Source organism: Columba livia, chromosome 5, assembly GCF_036013475.1.
Source record: "Columba livia isolate bColLiv1 breed racing homer chromosome 5, bColLiv1.pat.W.v2, whole genome shotgun sequence".
Taxonomy (NCBI): Eukaryota; Metazoa; Chordata; class Aves; order Columbiformes; family Columbidae; genus Columba; species Columba livia.
In genome coordinates this window covers 25287763-25315287 of record NC_088606.1, presented here as the reverse complement: position 1 = coordinate 25315287, position 27525 = coordinate 25287763, and the positions used below count along the sequence as shown (strand labels likewise).

The window sequence follows — 27525 nt, the reverse complement described above, 5'->3', positions numbered from 1 at the left end:
TCCCCCGCCCTCCCTGACGTGTGGCGCTGGCAGCCCGACCGGTTCCGCATTCCCGACCCCTCCCCGCAGCCCGGGGCCGCTATATAACCGGGGCTGATGCAACCCACCCCGCCGCCCGCCACAGCCTGCGGGAGGCGCGCAGCGGGGCGGCGGGGGGCGGAGGGCCAAGGCGCCCCAGTGGCGGCCGGCACCGACATCGGCACCGACATCGGCACCCGGCGGGGCCCGGGGGTCGGGGCAGCGCCGGGCGGCGGAGGCGGCGGGGCTGAGCCTGCAGCCCGCGGCCGGGCCCCGCGGGCACCCCGGCAGCCCGGTCCCCCTGCACGGTGGGTGCGGGCGCGGGCGGGGGGAGCACCGGGCAGGCCGGGATTGCCGCAAGGGGTGGCGAGGGCTGCGTGGGGGGGGACGCTCGGAGGACCATCCCGGCACCCCGCGGCGGCGGGCAGGGTGCAGCCCTCCGGGCGGCAGGGGGTTCGGCTGCCAGCGGTCGGGCGCAGCGCGGTGGTGTGGGGAGACATTCCGGGGGTGGCGGCCAGAACCGCACAGGCGGCTCCGAGCAGGGCTTCTGCCCCCGCATCCAGCTCTGCGCGGGGGCTAGGGCTGCCTTTCGGGGGTGCCCGGCACTGGGATGCTACCCCCGCACTGATCTGATTCAGGGGCGCTGGGGAGCGGCTTCTCCCTGCTTTTGGGTGCCCTCCTTGCCTCCACTTCACCTGTCACTAGGCGCGCAGGTGAGGGGTCCGGACTCCCTGTGGCCACCGTGTGTGTGCCGCGGGCAGGGCTGGCGTTGCGGTGAGCCGTGCTTCCAGCCCGCGGGGCCCGGGAAGGAAAGGGGCCCCGGACGTTCCCCCACTGCTCGGTCCCCAGTCCGCTTTAGCAGTCAGGCATGGAGTTGAATGGAAGTTGCATTCTTTTGCACGGTCTGCTCTGGGAGGCACTTTTCTTTTTCCATGGAAGGGAAATATGTTTGAGAGCAAATTGGGGGAAAGGGAGAAATACCAAGAGAGCAAGAGCCACGTTATGTTTCCATTTTCCTTTAATGAAGGCCCTGTGGAGGTGTATTTGAAAACACAGGGTCTCCTATGCCTTCAAGGAGGGTGAGAACACTGTGCTGGCTGGTTCCAGGGCCATATGCAGTGTATGGTGGCCAATGAAATGGGGCCTGGCTCATTCTCTTGCTTGTCTTGGCAGCCTGCTCCATGGCTTGTATTACCAGCCCTGGAACACAACCACTGCCAAACTGTGTGTGTGTGCGTGTGTGTGTTTGGACTCTGAGAGCTCAGCAGAAACAAATGCTTCTGCAGCTCCGACCAGGGCTTTTTAGCTAGTTTTGAGAAAACTTGCATGAAAACTCTATGTGAAGGCTGTTGCCAGAGCCTGCACTGGGAATTTGTTGTTGAGTGTTTGTGTGGCGACATCTGGGAATGCCAGTCATTGGAGTTCAGATTGTTAGTATGACTCCTACTGATTTTTAAAAAGCAAAAACCTGCACATCTGGGGGATGACTGAGTGGGTGCAGGAGCTGCTGTCCAAACCATCCCTGTGTTAAGCAGTGATTGGTTGTCCCAGGTTCCTGGGGTCTGAGGGATTAAGAAGTTCTGCTGAACATTAACATGCAGGTTGCTGCCTCTGTCTCCTCACTGAGACATCTATGGATGCTTTTCCCTCCTCTTTATGGCTGAGTGTTGAGTGTTTCCCTCCTTACAGGATGCAAAGGTCTCTGTGCTGAAGTAATTTCTAAGGAAGAGTAGATACTCCCTCACACCTCTTCCCTCCTCCTGCCTCCTCCATCTGAGCGTTGTGTCCAACTAGGCTGCTCAAGCACAGGGCAGTGCTGAGCATCTGCTCTGTGGGCTCCTTCCCTGGGCTAGCGTTTACAACTTCAGCTGCACTGCCTGGGCCAGGTGCTCGGCAGCACACAGCGTCCTGAGTGTGAAGTTGTTGAGAGGCTCTCTTCACTGCAGTAGATTGTTCCTGGTGGCCCTGGCCCCAAGAGCAAGGGAGGCAGAGCCATGGTGTGTGGCATGGACCCTTTGCCAGCCTGCATGTGTCTAGTGCAGTAAGGAAGAGAGCATAACAAACCTGATGCTATCTGTCTTTGGCTGCTTGCATGGATCTCTCAGTTGCTTGCACTGTCTAAAGTATCAGTCCAAACATTGCAAGCTATTTTAACATGCAGCCAGGGTGCTGAAGGTCCATATGGGCCTCTCATCTTAGTAGGGCTGTTGCAAACTAGCCAGAACTGGTCTTTATGGGGATTAGAGGCCTTGTGGATGACCTTGGCATTCAGGGCATAATTTTGAGGAGTTTCTCGGGGGGGCTCTCATCTCTGAGGCCATCCTTGGCCCCTGAAGGCAGAGCCCTGTGCGGAACAGGGTTGTCTTCTTGAAGATTCCAGCCCTGACCGCATGTGGTCATTGAAGGTCCTGGGGGATTTCAACAAGTCAGATGTCAGCCTCAGTGTCTGAACTGCAGCCTAGCTCAGACCAAGATATTCCAATCCCTTTGAGCTGCTTCAGGCAGAAATAGAATAGGTTTCACCTTTCTGCTCTGTACTGCTGTCCAGTGGGTGGTGCAGCATTATTGAATGTCTGAATGTTAATTGCAATCTCTAATATAAAACTGTGATAATTAATTGTATTTTTTGCAGTTATTGCAATTAATTATTGCAATAAAGGAGTCTTGCTGTGCTAGGTGCTGGACAAAACCCCACTGTCACAGGTTGCTTCCAAGTCAATCGCTGCATTGCAGTGGTGGGGGCAGTGTAATGCCAAACTAGAACTTTTTACTACCCTGTGATGGTATGAAGAGAAGTGCTCAGGGAAGGAGAAAGACTGTGAGCTGACTGCTTTGCTAATGGCAGAGGGGAGGTTATTTACACAGCTGAGGACTGGAGGACCAGTATTCCCCCTCCTCATAATGGCGATAAGGAGTCAAAGCATCAGACAGGCAGGTGTGGGGGCTTGATGGTGGGACTCAGTGGGGGCTGCAAAATTGCACTTCTGCTGAGGAGAGGCTGTGTGCTCTGGGCTGTCCCATGGGTACAGCATAGGGAGTTGTGTGCAAGAGAGGCAGCAAGGCTCTCTGCATTCCTGTTTTCAGAAAGCTTTCCGTAGCCTTCTGTATGTGAACGACACAGACGTTCCTCTGCCATCTGTGTGAAACTAGATGTGCAGGACTGAGCCCATACCATTCCCACTCAGGAAATGGGTTTAGACTTTCATCTCCCGAGGAACTGTCCTGCACAGCTCCTTCCCGTCTTTGGCATTGTGGCCCTGCAGTCCACTCACCGGAGCTTGGGAGTTTGGGATGTGGGACATTACATGTGTTCACAAACCCTGCAGTTCTTTTCCCGCTATGCGGGATTGCCTTTGGGAAGAGGGAAGAGCAAGGGCAGCAGCTGGAGGTGTCTACGTGAAGGGCATAGATGCTTCTTTCTGCAGACCCAGGACCTGGTTGTAAGAGCTGTCTCTCCCTCTTGGGATGGAGTGTGGAGGTGGTGAGGCACTATGGTGTCTGGCATACAGAGGTGGCATGCTGCAGCTCAGTGCACCTCGTAAGCCGTGCTGTGATCATGCCTTAAACTGGCCTTTAAATAAAGGGGAATCTCCCTGATGCCATAAAATGCTAAGTAATGTTAGGGCATGCACAGTTTTATCCCAGTGTGTGTCACTGCAGCTCTTCAGCACAGTCCAGGTGGTGCATTCCTTGACATCAACAGGTTCAGCAGGGGAATGAATGGATGCAGAGTGGCTGTTGTTCAAGTCCATGTTTGCCAGCACTACTGCATGAGTACCTGAAAAGACTGTTTACAACCGAAGGGCTTGGCTGCCTCTGTGTTCTGATGGTTGGGCAAATAACTTTGATACTGATCAGTGTGGCCTTTGGCACTGACACTGCAAGTTAACTGCTTTTAGCAACGCAGACCAGAAGAAGCTCGACAGGAGATGGGGTGACCTGCTGCAAGGCACTACTCAAAACTAGGTGTATGAGATGTATTCAGACCAGACAGCAGTTGTGTGGGAGTGGGAGAGCATTGCATTTTAGACAACAGAAGAAAACTGTAAATGCATGGCTAGGTACTTGTGGCACTGGGACTGTGGGATAGTGGCTTTCTGCCTCCAACTTCATTGTGCTTAACTTAGCACTCACTGGGGGCTGAACCTCAAAGTGGAAGAAGGTCTGTAGGCTCCAGTGACCCTCAGCAGCCTACAGTCTCCCCAGCCAGAAGAGTCCAGATGGAAAAAAGCAAGTGGCTCTGTGCTTCAGAGAAGGAGTGATAGCCAATTGCCCTGCCTTTGTTTAGAAGTGACATTCTTGGGGCATGAGAAGTTGGGCATGTCAGGAAAGGGTTTTTATATAAATCATCCTTCTGGCAACAGAGGAACGAGAAAGATGTAATGTATGACATACAGGCTGAGCAAACTTGATAGCCAGGAGCTAAAAAAAGTTTAAAAAATGACAATAAAGCCATAGTAAAATCTAAGGAACCAGAAATTGTTCCTCATGGATGGTAGCGCTACTTGCGATTTCCACAGCAGAAGTATTACCTGTGGGCCAGGAGCAGATGAAAGGCCAATTGCTGTGACTTGGGTACTCCAAGACAGTACATACAAATGGCGATAGTATGTTAAGTGCTTACACACTGATGAAGAGATTGAAGATTGCTTGTGTGGTGGCTTGCAGGCTTTGGCGGTGCTCTGATTCATGGCAGCTGACGAGTAATGGCAGGCACCCAGGTCGAGCCTGGAGTGAGAGAACAACAGGCAAGCCTGGCCTTGGTTCTGCAGGCAGCATGGAGAAGGGCTGGTAGGACAGACTTTGCCTTAGTGCAGCACTTAACATGGGCAAAAGTAAAGCATGCTGGTATGTACAGTGTCACAATCTGCTGGCTGGCAATATTAGGTGCTAGACTGGCTCTCTGAGCATCAGAAGGGTACTTGGATCAGCCATTCCAGATGTCAGAGCATGTAAAATAGCTTATATTGGAAGAAACTGTGATTTAGGAGACAGCAATATGGAAAATAAAGTTGCAAACAGCCCTCACTCTTGCCAAGGAAACTGACAGCAGAGATAAGGCAGTAATGGCAATTTAAATTGAAGTGTGACTGTCAGAGCCTACTTTGGGATGTTGTGGTCCTCTCTGCCCAATGATGCTGTTGACACAGCAGTAGCAACTGCATTTGCTTTATAAAGAAGCAAACAGCACCTCTGGATAATCAAGAATGCATAGGATGGTCCTGGGGGAACAGTGGATACAAACTAAGGCAGGTTGTGCACAGGGAAATAAATGTATGATTTCAATGCAGGTAGGCATTCCTGTGCCCGTTTTAGTCTGTGGGTAAGAATAGCACTGAAGAGGTGGCAGGAGGGGTGTGAATACAGGCTGGTAAATGGAGTACAGGCCCCCGGGGACACTGGGTTACGTGGATTATGCCTACGCATGTCAGATTTATGCCGTAACTGCTGTGCAAACTTCAGCTCCTTAAAAAACAAGCAAACAAAAAGAGTCCTCAGAAAAAGCAGCAGTAAAATCAGAATAGGGAGGAAAAAACAAACAAACAAAGAACAAACCAAAAAACAAAACACAAATGCAGGCAAATGAAGATTAGAACTGCAGGAGAAAGAACAGGAGGGTATGCAGGGACAGTGTCACCAAGGAAGCTGAGCAATTGTATGTGACAGTAACAACTTGGTAAAGCTGCTTCTTGCTTGCTTGTGTGCTCCAGAAGATAACAGACCCCAGCAACAGGAGAAATAGGCACTGCATTTAAGAAATATGAAATAAACCAGTGTCACAGAATGGTGACCATGAGGACATATCTGGGGAACGAAGCACAGAAACACTCATCACCGATAGGAACGATGCAGCAAAACCAAGGTGAGCAACGGCAGCTTTACTGCTGTCAACTTATTGAGGATGAGACTGCTGATTAAATAACTGAGCTTGGCTGAGACCACAAGAAGAACAGTGTCAAAGCAAAGACGCAAAAGTGACAGCAATAATTAGGAGGGTTTGCAGACATTTCGGCAAGAGGTCGAGTCTTCTGTTACAGAATTTTAACCAGAACGATGGGAGTGTAGAGGCAAAGCTAAGGAAATACAAACTGAATTTTGACCCATGAAGTGGCATATTGACCAGTTTTTTGCTGTAAGGATAGTTGCTGAAGAGAGCATTGAATGACACAAGCTGCTCATCGCTGAACTGAAGTTTTAAGAAAGCCTTCTCTGGCTTCTATTTCACTCTGGAGCATCTTGATGTTGTGGCATGAAATGATGAATAGCATCAGAACAGACGGCACAGCTACAGCGAATGTAAACTTGAGCAGCTGGCGTCATGCAGATCCCAGCGTCAGATGTAAAACTGCACATTATCTTCCCCTCCTTGCTTTGCTGTTGGCTTCATTATGTGAAAAAACATAGTTGATACAATGCAGGAATTGTGTAGTTCAGCCACAGGACAGCAGAAAGCTAGGTTTTATGGAAGACACGACGTTTCTCAGCTCGTGTAAGAAGACATTGAAAGACTTCCTGGCACCGAGGAAAAAAGACCGTGTTAATAATCAATTATGAAAAGAAAAAAAACTAGTAAGTATCCCAGCTGAAGCACTGTGTTAGAAAGGAAAGGAATACAGAAATGAGTTGGTTGATTTGCCTTAGAAATAGCAAACGCTGCAAGGGAATATCCAGAAAGGAATTAGGAACTGGCAAGGCACCAGCCATATTCACCCCATTGAGCAAGATGTGGCTATTGAAAAATTGCAACTTGAAGGTCAAACTCAGGTCTTGAACTTCAAAATTATTTCTGCTCCATCATGCAAACATGGTAGGAATATGCTGGAGCTATACGCAGGCATCTCAGTGTCTTTCAGGGTAACAGTCTTGGGAAGAAGACCAAAGTATTAAACAGAATTACATGCCTTGTTTTTTTGACATGATCAGAGTACAACTTCTTACCTCTAGCATTAACTAGAAAAGAAGGTGACAGTATCTGGGACTTGGGATGAAGGGTAAGCCTTTCTTACAGGAGGAAGAGGCAGAAGGAGTAGAACAAGGGGGTCCCTCCGATCAGCAGGGAGTGACAGTGCCTGGGGCTGAGGGGCAGCAAGAGCTGGATGGGATGCTCTGTCACTGCACCCTTGCTCTGCAGAGAGGGACAGCATCTCTCAGTGTTCCCTTCTTCTTTCTGTGGTTATAGCCCTGCTGGGAATGGTTTTACATTCCTCTCCATGGTCTAACACAGCTTGACTCTTGGCAGTTCTCACTGTGCTCCTGATCTTCCTGCCCCTTGAGCAAGATCTTGCTTGTAGAAGTCACTTTCCCCCTTCCCACCTAGTTCTCAGCTCATGTTAATGTGCAGGCTCGTGTTCTTCCAGGTGACTCCTGATGCTTTGGTTTGAACAGCTTTACATCTAATTTACACTGATGCAGGTGTGATGTGGGCTTTGGCAGTGCAGTTGCTGGATCCAGGATAAGTTTTTTAGACCGTGTTAGGTACTGGGCCAGCTCCTTCACTCCAGCCTGTGCCTGATGTCACCCTGTGAGGGGGCATCTCCTGACACTGTACAAGGCAATCACTGCAGACGTGGAATTACAGCTGTCTGGTTTAGAGATCACTATGGAAGAATTAATACTTTGGATCAGTTTAGGTCCTTGCAGTCTCAAGGAGTTGAAGTGCGTCTTTTCTGAAGTGTCATTACAAAGTATTTTCTCTTTTTCTATTATCACCAAATGGGCTGGAGTCTATTTCATCGGGTAGTATCACTTCGCTTCAGAAGTTAGTTTTCTCTCCTATTTTTTCCCATCTTCTATTTTTCTGGCTTTAATGTCCTTGTGCAGATCAGCTCCCCTGGACCCAGCTTCCTCCCTTTCGCACACCAGCAAGACTGAGCACTGGTTGCTCTCCCTTTTCTGGTCTCTCCTCCTGAAAAACGATTGGAGCAGAGGGCTCGATTCCTGCTCCCTGCCTCTTTACAGTCATGGTCTTGCTGCATTTGCTTTCCACACTCTTTCTCAAGTCTCATTGGTCACCTCTGCTGGCTGCTGAGCGAACTCTGCCAGGGTACATCTCATGCTGATACTTGGACCTCTTCAGCAGCAGATTAGAGCATATAACAGCTCACAGCATACTGCATACTTAGGGGCGCTCTCTGATGCAAATCCCCTTGTCTGTTGTGCTGGTATAGCTTGTACAGAACCTGTGCTGGGAGCTGTGGAGATTGCATTAGCCTCTCTACCCTTGACTAACCTGTATGATTGGCTTTCCTTCCCTTCTGCTGCTCATCTCCCGTTCCTTCACATTAACAAATACACCAGATAATCTCCTGGGTAAAGAGATGTGCCAGTGCAAATAAATCCTTAACTTCTCTGTTTGTCATGATTAACCCTGTTTAATGCGTTCCTGCTGACCCTGCTTGAGCAGGGGGTTGGACCAAATGATCTCCAGAGGTCCCTCCTCACCTCAGCTGTTCTGTGACTGTGATCCAGCAGTCCTATCTCACATGCAGCTCTACTCAATTTTTCAGCCTGGTGCTGACATAGATTTGTCACCCCAGGCGAGGGCTGAGCAACTGTGTCAGCTGGCTTGACGATGTGTGTGTGCCTCTGCTTAGCACGCACCAAAAGTCTGCAGTGCCCGTTACCTGGTCTCTCAGCAGCTGAGAGCGGATGCTTTGGAAAGAACAGCGCAAGTGCATGTTATCCCTCTCTTAATGCACTTCCTTGCTCTGGCAGTCGATGCTGTCAGAGCTTCCAGCAGACTAATGTGACTGATGGTCCTTTGTGGATCTGTCTTCCATGAGTTTGCTCAATTGTGCATGGAATCCTGCCTTGTGACTGGCTCTAGTGGTTGTGGGAAGCTGCTCAGTGAGATTTTGGGTCCACTGCTTTAGCCTGTTGCTCTCTCCTGACATCGCTGGTCCCTTTCACCACCGCATGGGTGCCTCCTGGTGCGGGGGCTGGGTGGGATGGATGTCTGGGGGCTCCCGGAGTGCGCTGGGACCAGTCCAGCTGGGCAGAGCAGAGAGAGCAGTGCATGACACTGGGACACGTGGGTGAGTTGAGGGGGTGGAAGAATGGTTGCTGTGTGGACAGAAGTTGACTCTGCATGTTGTAACTGGGTCACTTGTGAGTGTCCCCGGCCAGTTACACAAGCAGGGATGTACTTGTGCTGTAGCCAACAACCACCCGCTCCCTTTGCTTTTTGGCTGATATAACAGCTCCAGCTCTATGGTCTTTCCATTTTAGGTGTAATTTTATTTCTTTATCTCTTAACAACTTCTTCATGTTTCCTGGTAACTCACTTTCTTTAGCCTACAAGTGACTTGCCAAAGCTTGTCAGAATCCTATTCTTACTTGTGCTGCAACGTTTTTTCCTTCCTAGGAGGAGAAGCCTTTTGCACCTTGCTCCACTTCCCATCCACTCCAGCCTTCACTTCCTCATGTCTGTGCTGGGAGATGCTTACTCAGTGGCAGTTTTTTCTTTTGTGGTTTTATCCCTGGTCCCCATGTACCACATCCCAGCCCATGTAGAGCCTGCCCAGAAGAAAACTGGCCTAAGACATATTATGGTCCTCTTTGTGCCATTTTCTTCTTGTCCTAATAACCTACACATTATGAAGAGCAAACCTTGATCTTCTGCACTCCAGAGAGAGGTGTACTAAAATGAGTACCACCACCACATCACTGTCATTGCAGCCAGCTCCTGTTCTGCTGGTGCTTTGCCTCTTCCCTTCCTGATCTTCACACCAGTAGCATATCCTTCCTAGCAGGATTCATATATTTTGGTTTCTGTCACCCAGGTTCTGCTTAGTCCTTGCCTTTTCCATCCCTGGTGAAGAGCGTCCGCTTTTCCTGGTTCACACGCTCTTAGGTGATGGGACTGTAGCATAAATTCTGTTTGTGCTGTGTTGTGAGGCCATGTAGCTGCGTTGTAATGGGCTGTGTCTCACTTTCCCTCCAGCCTACAAAGCTGTTTTCCCTGCTATGATGCCCGGGCAGATCCCCGACCCGTCCCTGACGGCTGGCGCGCTGCCTGGGCTCGGCCCCTTGACGGGACTGCCTGGCACAGCCCTGACCGCTGAGGAGCTGAAGTACGCTGACATCCGCAACATTGGGGCCATGATCTCGCCGCTCCACTTCCTGGAGGTCAAGCTTGGGAAGAGACCCCAGCCTGTGAAAAGTGAGGTGAGTCTCGGGGGCTGCTGGCTGCAGATGGCCCTGCAGGGCTGCTGCTTGCACCTGCCTGGGCTTCTCTCCTGCCTGTGCTTGGGTTTCCTGCCAGGGTGGCCAGCAACGTGTTTTATAAGCATGTCATGCTTCCCGTTTGGTGATGTGCATGTGTGTTGGAAGCTGCTCCACTGGCTGACTCTTCCCCATGCCTGAATTTCAGTCTCTGTGGCGTGGGCTGGGAGTGGTGGCCTTGGTGTCCCATACCTGACCGGTCCTATGCAGCTCTTGACAGCTGGCTGAACTCAGACTCTACCTCTGGAGCAGGGTTTCACACAGCCAGTGTGTCCCTGGGTTGGTGCATGCACCCAAAGGAGAATCCACACAGCCCATCAGAGGCCTTACACAATGCTTTCATCCCATCTCCAGTGCCAGTCAGCCCTTGGTGCTGCTGGCATTGGCATTGCCTTCCCACAGGGACGGGGAGAGTGGGTGAGTGGTGCTGAGCCACACCAGTGACTCCGCTTGTGCTGCAGGCACTGCTGGCTGGGGCTGCCCCTCCCCTGCTGCTCTGGGGTCCTGGCTTCACCTCAGGGCTCCTGGGATAGGGAAGATGGGCAGCTTCTGCTCAGTACCACATGCTGGCATGTCAGAACCAGTCTGCAGGGACATGGGTGATGCACAGCATTTTCCTTGTGTCATTGTCTCATGTGTTGGTTGTCCAGTCTTGGACTCCTTAAGCCTTGCTGTACTGGTGGTGAGTGTTTCACCTCCCACTGCCTGCAGACAGAGCTGGGAACCCATTGAATATGGAGGCCCCACATTGGTGAGGCTGCTGTCAGAAGGTTTGATAAACAACCCTTCTGAACAGTGCATTTGCTCCTGTGTGAGGATAGCTCAGATGATGCTGTGTGAGGATGGGGTGATGTGCATTCTCTGGAGGTGCTAGCGAGGAGGTGCTAGATGAGGTGAAAAGCTGCCTGTGATGAGCTGTGAGCCGAAGGGGGTAAAACATCAGTTCCAGGGAGCAGCCCACTCTCCAAATGATGCTGACACTTGGTTTGGCCCAACTCTAATAGCAAAAGTTCAGTGTCATCCAGGCCCACCTGCACAGAGGGTGCCTGTTCCTTCCCCCCAGCCCCTTGCGGTGGACTCCTGTGGGGAGAACTGGTACTGTGTAGTCTATCTGATCACCTTGCACAAGAGCCCTGTGCCCAAGAGAGTGTCTGGTCAGCTTGTGCAGCATCCCATGGAACTCACCTGGGGAAGGACTGGGCAGCTCCACAATGGCAGGAGCTGAGGCCAGGATGCAGTGAGAGGCCATCAGATTGTTCTGGTGGATGCTAATGGATTTGGTCCCTCTATGGGAAAAGCAATTGTGGGGTTGGCCAGCTGAAGCCAAATGCTGTCCCAAGCTCTTGGCCTGGGTATCATGCAGCAAACAGGGTGCAATACCCACCTTACTTCATGGGTTGGGGAAGAAAGAGGGAGTCTGTAGCTGTGCTGTCTCCCTGGGCACGACTCCTTTCCTGGGGTGTCTCAGTCACCTCTGAGCTGTCCCTGAAACAGCTGCTTTTGCTCAGTGGGTGTGGGGATGTGGTCTCGCCAGCATCTGTGTAACAGGGACAGGGCAGCTGTGCCCTGCAGTAGGTACTGTAAGTGCTGGGTGTCCTCTGGGCCAGTTGATGAGACTCCATGTGAAGGAAAGATAAGGGGAAATCCACTGGCAGCCCCCACATGGCCGCTTTCCCTGCAGCCAGTCCTCCCCTGTGTGACCTGTGAAGCTGAGGAGTTGAGGACAGCAAATGGAGCTCCCCTTGGCACAGGCTTTGCAGTGAAAGCCTGGGGGAGCTGAAGCAGTAGCTGCTTATCCCATGAGTAGCCAAGAAGCTGCCCACGCATAATTTTGCAATGCATCCTGCAGCTGCTGTCCTCTCTTGGGGAGCCAGAGCATGGGGACACTGGGTACCGACATACCATGCTCCGCGTGGTGCCCGTGAAGGCAGTCTGCTCCGCGCAGCTTTCTCTGCTGTGCTGGGGGTACCAGCATCTCCTGGCACTGGTGGTTTTGTTCCTGGATGTGTGCACAAATCCCACCTAGTGGGTGCTGGCTTCCCCGCAGACTGGTGGACAGCCCCACTGGGCAGGCTGCCTTCTCTTGGGGCAGCTGGAGACAGGTGCTGCTGGGCTCCTACGCCATCAAGAGATGTCTAGGGTGCCCCCTCTGGGACAGAGCCCTGCCCCTCAGGCTGGTGATCACCTCTGTCCCTGATGCTGCTGACTGAAGCAATTCAGGAGGCATCCCCAAACCTTCTACCCACAGGGCTCTCCTGGAGATCCACTGCTGAATCATGCTCTGGGGTGATACACCATTGCTGTCCCTTATGCCTCTGAGCAGAGTCTTAAACCGCAGCACCAGGGCCACATCACCTTTTTGAACTGAAGTCAAGCAGAAGTGGAGAGGGGGAAACCTTCTTTCTTGAAGTCACAGCAGCTGCGGTCAAAAAGCAGAGTCAAGAGTTCAAGCTGCCACTGTCTCTGCTAAGCCACCGTCCTTGAGCATCTGTACCCCATCTAAAGGACATGGCCCTTTGCTGGGCCTTTTGTGGTGTGGAGGGGAAGCTTCAGGGACAGGGAAAGGTCACTTATTCTTTGATCCTCACTGAATGGAGCAACAGGGCATAAAAATATTTTGGGCAGTTCCCAGGGAAACTGTGAGGCTTGTGTGGTCACTGTTTGCTCTTCCAGTTCCTGTTACAACCCAAGATGTACTTTGCAGGAAAGTTTGGGGGGTGTTTCTTGAGCTTTGGAGCTGTGAGCACATCCCCTCTCTACACCCTCCTAATAATCCTTAAACTAAAAGGCTGAGAGGCTGTCTAAGGATAAATGTGTGGCTGGTAGATGTGCGGAGGGAAATGGTGGCTACCCTGATGCCCACCTCATTTAAAAATCTGTGTGAAAATTTTGTAAGAGATGCTTGTGCCTTTCTGTGGGGTATTCCGGTCCTGCTGGGAGGAAAAGGCAGCAGAGCACGGAGTGAGAGCCTTCCTGGTCACTTTTGCTAATTCCTGCCACCCCTGAGTTGCACGGGTGTAGTGAGAGCTGGCCATTTCTAATTGGACTTGGGGGCATCAGTGCAGTTCCCATCCTGGTTCTCCCAAATGTGGTGCATGATGCCCATGTCACTGATTTGGCAAAGGAAGGGTGGTAGCCCAGCATTATGGAAGTCTGTGCATAGCTTGTACTGACTTTGCTTAATGTTTGTAGCCCCATCTAAAATAGTAGCTTTGGTATAATGCTTGGGAAGTAATGTAGAGAAGATGTAAAAGCTGTTAGTGCTACAAAACTTGGACGTTGTCTTCTAAAACATGCTATGTGCTGCATATTGCACATACAGCTTATTTAAGGTACCCCTTCATCTTAACTCTGCTGAGTCAGTGTTTCATGCCGTCTTTGCACGTCACATTGAGATGTTTTGATTAGTGGGCTTTGGACCCTGAGAATGTTAGCGGCGTGCACAGTTTGCTGTGGATGATGGCATCTGCAGCTTTCGTTTCCTGCAGGCACCACCAGTGTACCTATGCGTGGGGTGATCTGGTGGCCCCCCACTCCTGCCACGATTTGTGGCTTCAACATTGAGAATCTCTGACTTTCCTTTTGCGGTGACTAAGCCCAGGTGCAAAAGCAACAAGGTTGTTCAGATGGTGTGTGCTGCAAGAGGCTCTTCTGGGAGATGCACCCCTGAACCACACTGACTTGGGGAAGGGAAGGGAAGGATGCGGCTACCTTCTCAGGCTGGAGCTGCCCTTAGAGAAGGTGCAACCTGGATGCTGACTTCGCAGGGCTTTCTAGCACTTGGATTTTCCTTGAAGGAGCTGGTTTGGATTCTCGAATATAAGCATGCCATAGGCCATTTACACAGGCTTTGTAGTAAATATCCCTAAATACTTTGATTATGGGTTTCCAACCCGTAGGGCTTATTGGCCTGGCCTGTGTGGTTTGAGTTAGCACAGAACAACTGAGTTATGGTGAACAGCGCAGGCACTGCCGTGTCCTGCTTCTTTACAGGGGATGCAGGACCCATCCATGCCTCACTGTGGTGGCCCTGTGTCTCAGCCAGCCCTGGAGCTGCAGCATTCAGTCCCACATACTGGAAGATGGGGAGCAGCCTGGCATAGCTGGGGCATCTTTCAGGTTTTTCTGCCTCTTGCCCTTGGCTGCGTGTTTGATGCTTTGGATGACTGTGCTCACAGAGCTCTCCCTGTAGATGTCTGGGTGACAAACTGTGCCCGTCTTTGCAGGACAGGGCTCTGCTCCCCTTGTCTCTGCTGTCTCTCAGGGAGGGAGCAGCCCTGCAAAGAGTTGTCTGTCCCCTGCCAGCTGAGTCCCCAGCTGTGGGTACTGTCTCCCTGTGTCTCTACAGAGTGGAGTTAGAGGCTGTGGCAGCAGCACTCCTGGTTTCTGGTGAGGATTAGACCACGTCACTGGTGGCCACTGGCACGGGTGGCTGCCACCCCGCTCCTTGCCCTGCCATGGATGAGGCTGCCGGGTGCTCACCCCTACCTCCTGCCCTGCCCTGCACCTGCTGGCTCTGACCTGGGCTTCTCCATCTCGTTTCAGCTGGATGAGGAAGAGGAGAGGAGGAAAAGGCGCCGGGAGAAAAACAAAGTAGCAGCAGCACGATGTCGTAACAAGAAGAAGGAGAGGACGGAGTTCCTGCAGCGGGTGGGTGCCCTTGGCCTGTCCCAGGGCACAGCAGGAACCTTGGCAGGGGCATCTCTCTAGAAAGGTGCCCCGGCTGCGGGCAGCACACCCCCCTAACTGCCCCTCTGGCTCCGCTTGCTCCTGTGACCTTATCTGGGAAAATATGGGCCCGTTGACCCTCTTTTTCACAAGGCTGTGAAGGTGGTGGCCATGTGCATGCACAGGCAGAGCTCATGGGCATCCCTGTGCTCATGGTACTGAGGATGGAGAGGGCTGGAGGTGGGCTCTGGGCTTGAGGGAGAGAGGGCTCACAGGGTCCCTGCCCAGTGCTGGGGCAGGAGCACTCATGGGAATGTGGCACAGGACAGGGGCCAACAGTGTGCTGGCCCCTTGCCCAAATTCCTGAAGGTTTTCCCATTCAGAGGCCAGATGCCTTTTCACCCCTGACTCCAAGGCAGAAAAAACTCTGATAGCACCTTGCTGCTTTTCTACAAGGCACAGTGGCACATGGGCAAATCACACAGCAGGGGACAAGGAGCCATTTCACAAGGGCAGATATTTGCAGATAGGGGATAAAAACTTAAATACGGATTTGTTTCCAAACACCCTTCCAGACCATGGGAAGGAGCCAGGCAGGGTTATTCCTGTGGCACAACAGAGACCTGTCCTAGGACATGGCTGTGTATTTCCTTGCACTGGCACTAGGTAATGCCAATGGGGCTGGGGATGAACTGCCTGGAGGAACCTGGTGCCTTGGCAGGTCTTCAGGCTGCTCCTGTGCTGCAGGAGCCAAGGGGCAACACTGAGCAGACATAGCTCGTTGGCCAAATTGTTTCTCCTTGTATCTTGTCCTGCTGGAGTAAAGTCACATGCAGTTGTGTTTCTGTCCTGCTAGGAGTCTGAGCGTCTGGAGCTCATGAATGCTGAGCTGAAGGCCCAGATAGAAGAGCTGAAACAGGAGAGGCAGCAGCTGATCCTGATGCTGAACCGGCACCGTCCCACCTGCATTGTGCGGACAGACAGTGTCAAGACGCCTGAGAGCGAAGCCAACCCGCTGCTGGAGCAGCTAGAGAAGAAGTGAAGGTGGCACTGGGGCCAGGAGGAGGAGACAGTGGTGGCGCAGGGTCTTCCAGGGTCTTTAATGTATGTACTATATGAAGAACTGTGCACCCAGGCCTGGTGCAACCAGGACCCAGTGGTCTTCCTTGGGAACTATGGACCAAGCAAATATGGGAACAGAGAAGATCAGGAACCTGTCAACCATGTACTCTGAGGCTGAACCCGGGAGCAGGGCTAGTGGCACCGGTGAGGGCAACCTCCCTGTGATACCTCACCACGGCCCTTCAGCCTGCTCGTGGCCCCGGGGACCCAGGACACTGCAGCACGTCCTGCAAGGACCACGCGCCCCCTGGGGAGCAGGGGCTGCAGGCAGGGGAGCAGTGGCCGTGTGGTCCCTGCTGTCACCCTGCCCAGAGGCTGCCACCGCTCCTGGCGCACGCTCCCGAGGGAAACCCGAACCCAAGAACCGCAAACACTTGATGCAGCCCTGTCTGGTGGGCAGGCCTGTCGGGGCTCGGTGGCGCAGGCGCCCCCCACAAGCACACTCTCAGTATAATGTTTACAGCCCAGCTGTCCATGTCGGCCGTGCTTTTGAATGCACATTTTTACACTTTTTTAAAAGTATTTTTTACAAAGTTTTTATACAGCGATCTCTATATGGATTTATATAATCACTAGATGTGATCCCATAGAAATGTATGTTATGATGGTCTGTTTGTTACAAATGCATATGCCACAGTTATCTCCATTGTGTTACTTGTCTGGTAGTGTCTGGCTCCTTCCCTGGGAGGCTGGGAAGGGGGTCCAAGCTGCCCTCTACAGTGGTGTTGCTACCCTCTTCATCCATGTATGTCCTTCATAATACTCAGTTCTGTATCTCCTAGTAAATGTTACCTTTACGTACACCGTCCTCCTGTGCTCTGTCCAGGCCAGGCCATTGTGGGCTCTGGCCGGAGCTCAGCACTGTGGCAGCATGTGCTAGGTCTGACTGTGCCAGGTGTGTTCCTGGCTGACTGGGACAGTGGATCTGATCCCAGACCTGTTTTTAGTGATTCTCTGTGTGAGCAGTAATGGGCCAGGGGAATTCACGCTGTGGAAGCTGGAAACCTCGGAGGCAGCTCTGATCATTGTCAAGCAAGGAGTAGCTCAGTGCAGCACTGGAGAGGGCAGCAGGGCAGGGCTTGCTGGGTGGAAGGGCAGATGTGTGAGAGGGGGAGACCATCCCATCCTTACCTGATCCTTCTTGTTTCAGACCTGAATACAAGTTCTTGAACTCATTTCAGGGATGAGAAAGAGATGTGGGAGCTGGCAAAATGTCCTTGTGGTGGTGATTCTTTCACGGAAGGAGGTGGGGAACAGTTCCTTTGGGTCTCTCCTGGGTCCTAGCCTTTTCTCTAACTGACATGCAGGGAAGTCTCCTAAAGCTTGTCCTGGGCTTCGGCCAGTGCTGAGGACAGGGGTGTGGAGGTTGGGGAGATAATCAGTCGGGTGTGCTTCAGATCCTAGGACGGAAAGAGTTAGCATCCTCTTATGAATAACCAAGCCCTGACATGATTGCTGTGTTTGTGGCTCTTAGACATGAAGGCAGTGTGAAGGTGCCTTGGTCTGGACGGGGGCAGATCCCATCTCACACATGGGCATCACTGAGGGTTGTCTCAGAGGAGCAGTGGTGCGCCCAGTCTTCTCCCAGTTGGTGTCCTACCCATTACCAGTGTGGGTGAGGCTATTTTGATGCAAACTGCAAGTGAAAGAAGCTTTCAGCATCTGGTACAAATGCACACTCAAGCCGGGAGCACTGAAGCAGTGTTGAGGAGAGGATGTTGAGGAGAGGATGAACTTGACCTAAAAGTAACAACAGCTCCAGGGACATCTGTCATTAGCCCTTTCCCTGTCTCATACTTTCTTCCTGGATTTCCCTTCTCTTTCCATAATTTCTGTCTTTGGGACCTCCCAAAGTTCTGCTACCTGCCTTATTTAGTTTGAAGCATGTTGGATCTGCTACAGGCAAAGGTTTTGCCTTGGGAGGATTTGTTGACTGAGGTGCTCTAGAGGGATGTGCAAAAACAGGATCTGAAACAAAACTGGTGGAGAAAAGCGTTGCCTGGCCAGGCTGCCAGCACCTGCCATGCAGGCCTTGAAGCTGGGCAGCTGTCCCTCTGTGCTTCCTTCTGCCCAGACCCTGCAGCAGTGGCTCAGACCTGACTCACTTCTCAGTTGCTGTCAGGAGCCAATCGTCATACTTCTGAGGAACTCCATGCCTCTCATCCAGCTCTTCTCAAAGGACACAGAGCCTTTTCTGGGCCTGCTTCTCTCTTCAGGACTTTATTTCCCTCTGCAGGGAGTACATGGTAATGAATTTCCAGGCTCCTGCAAGTATCAGTTTCCTCTTTGGTGGTCAGCAGGAGCTCCCTGTGAGACATCAGATGGTCCAGCCACAGGGTTTGCTCACATGGAGAGCCTGTGCACTCACGTCCACATGGGAGGACTCTCAGGCGCCTGCCACGCACCTTCGAGCAGCACTGGCAGGGCCATGGGTGCCTGTGATGGCCCCTCTCTGGCAAGTGGACACACTCCAGTAAAACTTCCTGGTATGGAAACAGTTGATTTGAAAGAGAAATATAAGTTGCCTTTTCAATCTAATTCGGCTGGAAGCAGCTAGCAAAGGCAGCAGCAGCAGAGTGATGGATCTACATCGATTTAATGCTCAGCTACTCTGGCCAAGGCTGAGGCAGGAGCTCCCTGAGCTGTGGCAGTGCTCAGAAAGGTTTTTGTCTGGTCTCCTGTATATCCTTCGGCCAGCCTTTTGCTCCATTCTAGTCAGTACCAAGGGGTTTACGACTCAGTCTAGGGCATTTCTGTTTGGGGTACTTGGAGTTGCTGGCAGCTGGCACAGGAGCCTGAAGGACCGCAGCCCTACTGCAGCTACTGGCACACAAACCTCATCTTACTCGCTGGCTGGTCCAGCCTGAGGCTCGCTTGTGCTCACAGAAAGCTGCACACGAGATGGCTGGAACTAGGTTTTCGTGAGATCATGGCTGGGCGGCTGCAGTGCTCACGTACTGGGGACCAGAGAAGTGCAAGGAGAGTCCAGCAACCTGCGGCCGAGCTCCCTCCTCCCTCTTCCCTCTGCTCTCCCGGGCCGCTCCCTCCCGGGGCCACCGTACTCTCCTCATTCTCTGCTTGCGTGGACCCCTTTAAACCGCCCCACGGTCGGTGTTGCCCCCCCCGGCCCCGTTCCTCCCTCCGGGCCCCGGCAGGGCAGCCCGTGCGCTCCCCCGGGGCAGGAGGAGGCGGAGGCAGGAGGCAGGCGGCAGCCGCGCCGGTGCGGGAGCCCGGCCCGCCGGCAGGAGGAGCTGCGCGGCCGCGGGAGCGGTGGGGCCGGGGCGCCGCGGCAGGACCTGCCCGGTGCTCCTTGTTGCCGGGCAGCAGCCAGGCTGCCTCCCAGCCCTTCTGCGGCTGAGCCGCCGCCAGCGGGTCCGGGTGCCTGTCCCGGAGCGTCGGCTTTGTGTAACCGCTGCGTTGTGAGAGCCCTCCTGGAGCTCTGCTCCTGCTCCGGGGGTCCCGGCACAGGACATGAACCTGTTCCAGTGCGTCTGGAGGAGACCCACGAGAATGAACAGCAGGCTGGAGCACCTCTCCTATGAAGATAGGCTGGGAGAGCTGGAGTTGTTCAGCCTGGAGAAGGCTCTGAGCAGACTTTATTGTAGCCTTGCAATATCTGAAGGGAGGTTATGAGAAAGACAGGAAGGAAACTTCTACGAGGACCTGTAGTGACAGGACGAAGGGCAACAGTTTTAAACTGAAAGAGGGTAGGCTTAGATTAGTTGTAAGGAAGAAACTTTTTAGGATGAGGGTCATAAAACACTGGAACAGGCTGTGCAGAGAAGTTGTGGATGCCCTGTCCCTGGAGGTGTTCAAAGTGTGGATGGATGGGGCTTTGAGCAACCTCATCTAGTGGGAGATGGCTCTGCCAATGGCTGGGGAGTCCCACCCAACCCAAACTTTTCTGATTCTGTGGTTTGTTGTGCTGTTCCACAGTGTCAGATGGTTCTTGTCAGAGACATGAGCTCGCTCAGCGTTGCTGGTGCTTCATGGCCATTTCACCCACAGGTCCCTCTGCTTGCAAGATACCTGAGGTGGCTCGACAGCCAGGACCACCAGCAGTAATACCCAGGTTGCCAGCAGCTCCCTGCCAGCACACGCCCATCTCCTGTTTTGAGACCCACTTTCAGGTCATAACCCTTGTGCTCCTTCCTATACTCACAAATTCAGTCAGGAGCTTTCCCCAGGGCACAATACCACATTTTTCCTGAAGCCCAAGCAGATGAGCCTCGTCACATTTACATTACTTAGATGCCTGTCCCAGCTCCCTTGTGTCCTTCACATACTACCCCCAGTTCCCTCTACAAAGCCACTCTCACTGCTTCTCCCCCAGGGAAAGGTAGGTGCCACTTTGCCCTGAAGCACCAGACCTGAGACAGCATTGGGGTGATAGGCTGGGGGTGCAGCTACTGTAGGCTGGTGTGAGTGCTCCACACTGCATGTCTGACTCTCTTCTTCTCACTGGGCTCCTGGCAAGTTGCAGGGTCTGTGGGCAGTAGGAACCCAGTTTCCCCACCCAGTTTTGCCATCTCCTCACCTTTCTCTCTTGAAACCAGGTCATCCCGGTATGGCTGAGCAGCCCATCATGCTACCCAAAGATTGGTCATAGCTCCCTTCCTTTCCTCACCTTCTCCTCACCTGCTGCACCTGCCCTCCTGCAAGTGCCAGCCCATTTGTGCTGCCAAGGGCATCCAGCTTCCCCCAGCCCACAGCTGGCCACAGCTAAAGGATGTTTGGAGGCCATTACTTTGCAGTTTTTCATAGTATCATTCTCACTTTGTGCTTGAAAAACTGCCTCCTGGGCCCTTTTCAGCAGGGCCCGAGGGCGACTCCATGACACTGTGGTAAGCGGTGTTAACTAACCTTTGCCAGTGACCTGCCTCTCTTGTTTCATTTTGAGCCAAGGGCAGCAGGTATTAATTTATCTTTGTCCTTATTGGTTCTTCTACTCAACTTGCTGGAAAACAAGCCCCAAAAATCCCCAGCCTTGATATTTACCAAGAGACACGGAAACTGCTTTGATCACCATGGGTACCAGACTGCGGTGCTGCCATTGGCACAGCCCGTGGCTGGGCAGCAGGACTGGAGCCAGGGAAAACTCCTGCACTGCCAGGATGGTCACAGAGGAGTAAGAAAAAAACAACCACCACTTCCCCGAGCCTGAAAATATCACCCAGCTCCCCACGTTTTTGTGCATTTTTTGCTTATTTGTGATGACTGGTTGCTGGCAATTGGAGTGTAGGGGTGAGTCAGTGGGAGGCAGGCACCAGCTGTGGGAATGGGACCGTGGGCATCCCCTGCTCCTCTGCAGGCACCGTGCTCCCACTGGGTTGGGGAAACTGCCCTGCAGGGCAGAGCTGGGGGGGGTCACTGGTCCCTGGTTAAGGGCATGAGCCTCATCGCACTGTGTGGCTGATGGGGTGGCCAGGGGCATTTCCCAGCTGAGACGTGGGTGCAGGCAGGGTGGGTGCTGTTAGAGGTTCTGCCAGCCCCATCAGCAGGGAACTCATTGTCAGTGGCTCTGCCACTGGCCCTTTCTGTCCCAGGAAAAGCCCTTTCCTGCTGCTGGGAGGTCTCACTGTCTCTCACCGAGCAGGGCTGCTGGGAAGGGCTGGCACCCGTGACAGTGTGGCTGGGGTTTGCCTTTTCTCTGGGGCTGAACCCCTGGAGCAGAGGCCTGGGAGCAGCTACTGGCTTGGGCTGTGTCCCCCGCTGCGACTGGGTTTTAATTCCAGGTACAGCCAGTGCCTGCAATGCCTCCCTGAGCCTTGGCACCCACGGCAGCCTTGGTGGCTCTGCCTGCACACAGCTGGGTGTCCTGCCCAGTGCAGGCACGTTTCAGCTCCTCACCACACACACTAGGGAGAAAGCAAAGGGGGAGCTGGGGCTGGAGCTGCCATGGCAGGGAGGCAAAGAGCAGCTTGCACAGGCCAAACCGGGGCTCTGCAGCTTGGGAATTGCCTGGGGCTGAGTTTGGGTCAGAGCCTGGCTGCAGATGCAGTGTGTCATTGTGGGATGAGAGAGCTTTGTGTCACTGAGACTTTGGGTTTGTTTGTCAGGGTTTGCAAAAAGTTAATCTGAATTAGTTAAAGCAGTGGGATAACGTGGTGGTGCAAAACCCTCCACCAAATGCCCTGCTGCTGTGTTAAAGTGGGTTTACTTTGACTTGGCTTTTTAAGCAGAGTGACTGACTCAAGTGCACTCCAGCCCAGGGGGTTCAATTAGCAGAGCAGGCAGTGGGTATGAGTGCCCATGGTGATACACAGTTTGTGAGCAAAGCCTGCCTAAGGGGGAGGGAGTGAGCCCAGTTGTACCAAGACCACTTTAATTCTGAATAAGAGCATCTGTCAAGGGCTTTGTTGCACTTCAGTTGCTTCCAAGCTTAATATAGGTTTGCCATTCTGAATGTTTCTGTGCAGAGAGGCTCTCAGTTCCCCATCAGCAAAGGAATGACTTTACTCTCTCCAGCCCTTTGTCCCGCTGTCCATGCACAGAGTGTGAGCAAGGTGCCATGGGGTTCTGGGAAAGGTTAGCTCCTGGAGAGGAAGAAAAACACATAATTCAAGGCAGGAGGTGGGTCATTGCGGGTAGGACCAACAGCTTCACATCCCTGTCCAGGTCAAGGGACTCTGCTAAACAAAAAAGGCCCTGTTTTATCAAGCTGATGAGCTTTTCCAGGTCTGGCTCTCAGCACTGTGAGCTGGAGCTCCTAGGAAATACCAGCAAGAAGTTACTTCCAGAAGCCCACGTGGGTCTTAGCAAGAGTAGAGTTTGGGTCTGTGTAACAGCGCGGTTTCACTGCAGCCTGTCATGTCTCAGATGAAGCTTCAGGAACAGGATCCTTTGCCAGTAACCACCACCTTGTGCTGATGTTATCTGGTTTCTGCAGAATGAACTTGCTGAGTTGTCATCTGCAGCACCGTCAGGGGAAGTCCTGACTCCTGACACTGCAGTTCCTGCAGCTGCTTTGCCATGGCCCCAATTCCAGCAGCATCCTCCAGGCTGGCTGGATTTTCTGGACACCTGCTTGTGCTGAAACGGCCAGGACTCATCCAGAGGAAGCGGGCAGCCAGGCTTTGCCACAGGCCTGTGGGCTCCTGAATGCAGTGGAGCCTTTAGGCTGTCTAACATGTAGTTTCTGGTTAAGGATAAAATGGCTCCTGACAGCAAGGTGATGCTGAACACCTGGTGACCAGGCAGTTAGCAACAGGTGGTTTGTCCGAGAGCTAACGTGTGTGTATTGGCAAGTGCCTCAGTACGTGGGTTACCAGCTTCTCTGACAGAGGCAAACTCCGCGGGTGCCAGGCAGAGTCACTGCTGCATTACGTAGAGGTTTGCCGAGTAAGGCAGCCCTTTTCTGCTGTGCAGACCTTCCCTGTAAGCAAAGTGACCTGATTCATTCGGCAGCTCCAGCCAACAGATGAGTGGTGAAGCTAGTCAAGGTGCTGGTGCACACTGGCACTGCCATGTGAGCAGGCAGGACGATGGCGCCGCTGTGTGATGGGCCAGAACAATGGCACTCCATGCTGCCAGCAAAACCAAACTCACTGGTTCAAACAAACTCCCCTGGGTGCAGGCGCGAGGTCTTCGCTGTGTCTGCGAGGGAGAGGTGCGGAGCTTACTTACATGTGGCTGCAGGCACGCGCTCCACTGCCCTCGGACACCTGCGGGTCTCTGTCTCATGCACAAGTTTTAGGGGCAGTGCAAGCTGCCAGTGCACCTCACCAGGCTGCCTCATGTGTGACATGGAGTCTCATTCTGGCAGGGCTTTGGGGCACACTTCTTCACCTCTGTGGCTGCAAGGGCTGGGGCTGTTTGGTGGCCGGGTTCGTATGCTGGGGTAGCAGCACCTCAGCATTTCTCCCCGCCATATACACCAGCTGGCATCTAGTCAGTTTAGATGAGAGTGCCAATGGGTTCAAGACTGCTCCAGATTCATTGTAGAGCTACCCGATGGGTGCTGCTCACCGTGCAGCAGTGGGGAAAGGAGGAAGGCTGCATGAGGAATGGGCTGGAGAAGAGTACATCCATCCTTTATAACTGTGATGGAATCATAGATGGCTGTGGGGCAGCTTTCCTGGGGTGCTGTGTTTGCTCCTAGTTGCCTCACGGTGAAAACAGGAGACATCCAAAGATGAGTGCTGACCTAAATCAGGGCAGCAGGAAAATTTCCCTATGTGGAGACTAAAAGTCCCACTAGCTTAGAGCGGAAACTAGTGAAATGCTGCATGACAGAGATGTGCAGAGCAATGCCTGGCTTAGAGATAAGTCTGTTCCTCTGCTCACCCCCTCACAATATGTTCAAAGAAATGGAAAGACAACTCATTTCAAACTGGTAAATTGACACACTTCTCACAGAGCCAGCAAACTGGTTTGTGCAGGTGGAGAAGATGCCCTGTTGGCCAACAGTTTCAGAGGGCTCACAAGGGATCAGATATTAATATGAAAAACAAGGATACCTAAAACCCAAATAAAAAAAGTTTGGCCTAGAAAAGATAGAAGATGGCATAGGTCTCAGGCACCTGCCTTGGGGTTCAGGTAAAGAAGGGCAGGAAGGAGTTTCTGTCTTTTTTCCATCCCCTCTTTGAAGCCAGTGTTGGCAATTGTTAGTGACGGCAGGAGGACTGGCTCTTCAAGCCAGGGCCTTGCAGCATCACTGCTGGCACAGCTTAGGGTGCAGCACTTCTCCCTTGTCCCACCTGCAAAGCACTGTTGAGGACGATGTAACACTGAGAGCCTGCAGGTCAGCTGTGTACAGGCACTGGTGCTGGCAGCCAGTGCCAAAGCCATAGGAAACACAGCCATTCCATGGCAGTCTGGTTAAGGAGCACCTCTGTCACACTGGGACAGCGAAATGCAAAGGCAGAAAGCACAGGGTCGGTGGTCATCTGAAACTGTCCCACTCCCTCCCTCTGCCTGCTGCTCTCAGCTCCCTGGGAAATTCGTGGGGGTTCACAAGGCCTCTGAAATAGCCAGCACTAAGGATGTCCTCCCCTGTGTCCAGGTGGTGGACCATGAGCCTCCCTCCTCATCTTTCTCTCAAAAAGGCCTTGAGGAGCTCTGAGGCGGCCAGGGGCTCCGCGGGACAGACCAGGCGTGGGGCAGGGTCTCAGCTTTGCCGTTGCCTCCCCTGGCAGTCCGCTCTGGGATGGGCTCTTTCCCGATTGCTGCCACAGGTGAGAGCTGTGCGTGTCCACTGGCGGCTGTGCCAGCCGGTGCCAATGCAGTGCCTGGACAGATGCGGCTTACATCCATTTGTGTGTTTTGATAGCTCTGCCAGTGCAGTACTGCTGGTCCAGGCTACTTGTACAGCTGCCAGTGTTCCTTCTGCACAACTCCCCTGCCCTCTCCTTCACAGCTGCTCTGCTCCATGCTGCTTGTCCTCTCCCATGCTGCCTCCAACGCGCTGTGCTCCAGCACCGCTTATATGAGCACCACACGCATCCCGGGCACAAGCTCACTGCACATGCACTCATCAACACAGCTACTTGTGTTGAACACCTCCTCCAACCACACTGTGTGCACAGAAGGGTTTGAAAAGCACTTGTGCCCACCAAATGGGGTGGGAGGAAGAGTGAACCAGTGTATACACCCCACCCTAAGCCAAAAGTGAAGCAGATCCCATTGGAGTGGGAGTACAGTACTAGCATCAGTGCTGTTCACAGCACAGTCATCTCCTGCTGAGATGCGTGTCTCAGAGTCTAGCTGCAAGAACATGCCCTTATTAAACTGGACTCAATCCTTGGGAGGCTTGAACATATCTTATGGTGATGGATGGTGTTGAAGAACATTTTCCTCTGAATGGAATCATGGAGCAGCCATATAATATGTTCAAGAATCATATATTAATTTAGAGACAAGCAATGTGTTCACCCTCCACCCCCATGCCATGTGGCATGTTTGCAACCAATGCCCAGTGAACATCAAATGCCGCTCAGGCTGTGGTCATCCCCTGGGAGCACAGATTTTGCTGCTTGGTTGCTGTGGTTGGATTCGCTGCAGCACTAGCAGAGGCCCAAGGTTGAGTCTTTCTGCCGCTGCGCAGGGCTGGACAGCCACGCGTCTCTCCTCTCTTGTGTAGCCTGGAAATGCACGCGCTGGGCAGCATGATGGAAGCTGGGGCTTTGGGCCCTTAGCAGCACTGGTAAGTCTACCCCTGGGTGGATCAGCCCTTCTGGTTAAACGGGTCGCTGCCCTTCCTCTTTGGGCCTTCCCCATCACCACTGAATGAGACTCCCACCGAGATGAGTCAAACCGTCAGACAACATCTGCACCTCTGCGCGCCCCGTCCATGCGCTTGGATAGTTCAGCCAGTGGGCTCAGCCCCAGGCGGCGGAAGCAAAGGAGCCTTGGTTGACGGGGTGGGGGGGAGGGTGTCTGGCAGCTGAGCCTTTTTGGTGCCCCAAGCACGTATGTATCCAGCACGTCTGGGTGGTCTGGTCCATTTCTGACCAGATCCCGGAAGCTAGACAAGGCCTGTGAAGTCAGAAGTGAAAATTTGGCCTTAAATGGATATACTCTTCCAGGATTTGGGATCTGCTGACCTGGAGAGTCATGTAAGTGCACATATGAGTACTTGCTCATGAGCTGCTAAATCCTTGCCAGGAACAGATCAGAGGTTGCTCAACTAATTACCCAACTAGTCAATATGTACAGGACAGGAGAACAAGACATTCACCTCTTCAGTAGCCTGGGGTGAACTAAAATTATCTGTCAAACTCCTGTATGTGTCGAGGGTGAGACTCTGACAACCTCCTGCCAACCCTTCGGCTTGGAGGCTCTGGACAGGCTTGCTCTGCCCCTCCAGCAGGGTCAGATGGACCCCACCTACCTGGAGCTCTATGTCCATATCTGGAAGGCAGCACATTTGCTGTTTCCTTTGTGTTGTTTCCTTCTTTTAGAAGAGACATAAAAAGCATTACAAATGACATTCAAAAAGACCCCGTAAAAGTGGCAAAGTCAATTACTGAAAAACTAGAAATTGCCAGATATGGGTTTGCCTGGGCAGCATAGCTTCAGCTGCCTTGTGCATATCATCACCTCCTGTATTTTGTCCTGGATTGCCACCTCTTCTGCTGGACCTTGGCCAGAGGAATGATGAGCTGGTCAGCCAGGCTGCCTCCTCTCTTAGCAGTGCAGGGAAACTCCTGCAGAAAGAAAGGAGCTATATAGAGCCAAACACTGAAAAATCAAATCCTAGTTCGTTCAAACTGTATGTCCAAAACAAATCAGTATTTATAACCTAAATCTGTCTTTGCCTCTTGTTTTGCAAATATTAAATAGGGATAACTCCACCCTCACACCTGAAAAGGGGGCTGAGAAAACAGCTTCATTAATAGCCCTGAAGCACTCAGTGCTGAAGTGATGAGCACTAGAAAGAAAAGGAAAAGCAGGATGTTGAGCAAGCTCTGAGCACAGGACAACAATGAAGGTAATGCAGCCATCCCAGGGAAGAACGCTCTGTGCATCACACAGTTATAGAGCACAGCATGT

The 27525-nt window shown here is 52.7% G+C and overlaps 1 protein-coding gene across 1 annotated transcript; it reads left to right on the top strand.

The window, feature by feature from the left end:
• Positions 1-59: 59 nt before the first annotated feature.
• On the top strand, positions 60-16833 carry JDP2 (Jun dimerization protein 2). Its single transcript, XM_065063899.1, has 4 exons — positions 60-326; positions 9962-10185; positions 14788-14892; positions 15767-16833. Exons 2-4 carry the CDS (start codon positions 9985-9987, stop codon positions 15950-15952), a joined length of 492 nt encoding a protein of 163 aa, XP_064919971.1. The 5' UTR covers positions 60-326; positions 9962-9984; the 3' UTR covers positions 15953-16833.
• The last annotated feature ends 10692 nt before the right edge of the window (positions 16834-27525 follow it).

What these genes read in the sequence shown, in the direction of transcription:
- JDP2 (XM_065063899.1), top strand. Translation starts at nt 9,985, where the DNA reads ATGATGCCCGGGCAGATCCCCGACCCGTCCCTGACGGCTGGCGCGCTG. An exon ending in CCCAGCCTGTGAAAAGTGAG is followed by an intron (nt 10,186 to 14,787) that starts GTGAGTCTCGGG and finishes ATCTCGTTTCAG; the next exon opens with CTGGATGAGGAAGAGGAGAG. An exon ending in GGACGGAGTTCCTGCAGCGG is followed by an intron (nt 14,893 to 15,766) that starts GTGGGTGCCCTT and finishes CTGTCCTGCTAG; the next exon opens with GAGTCTGAGCGTCTGGAGCT.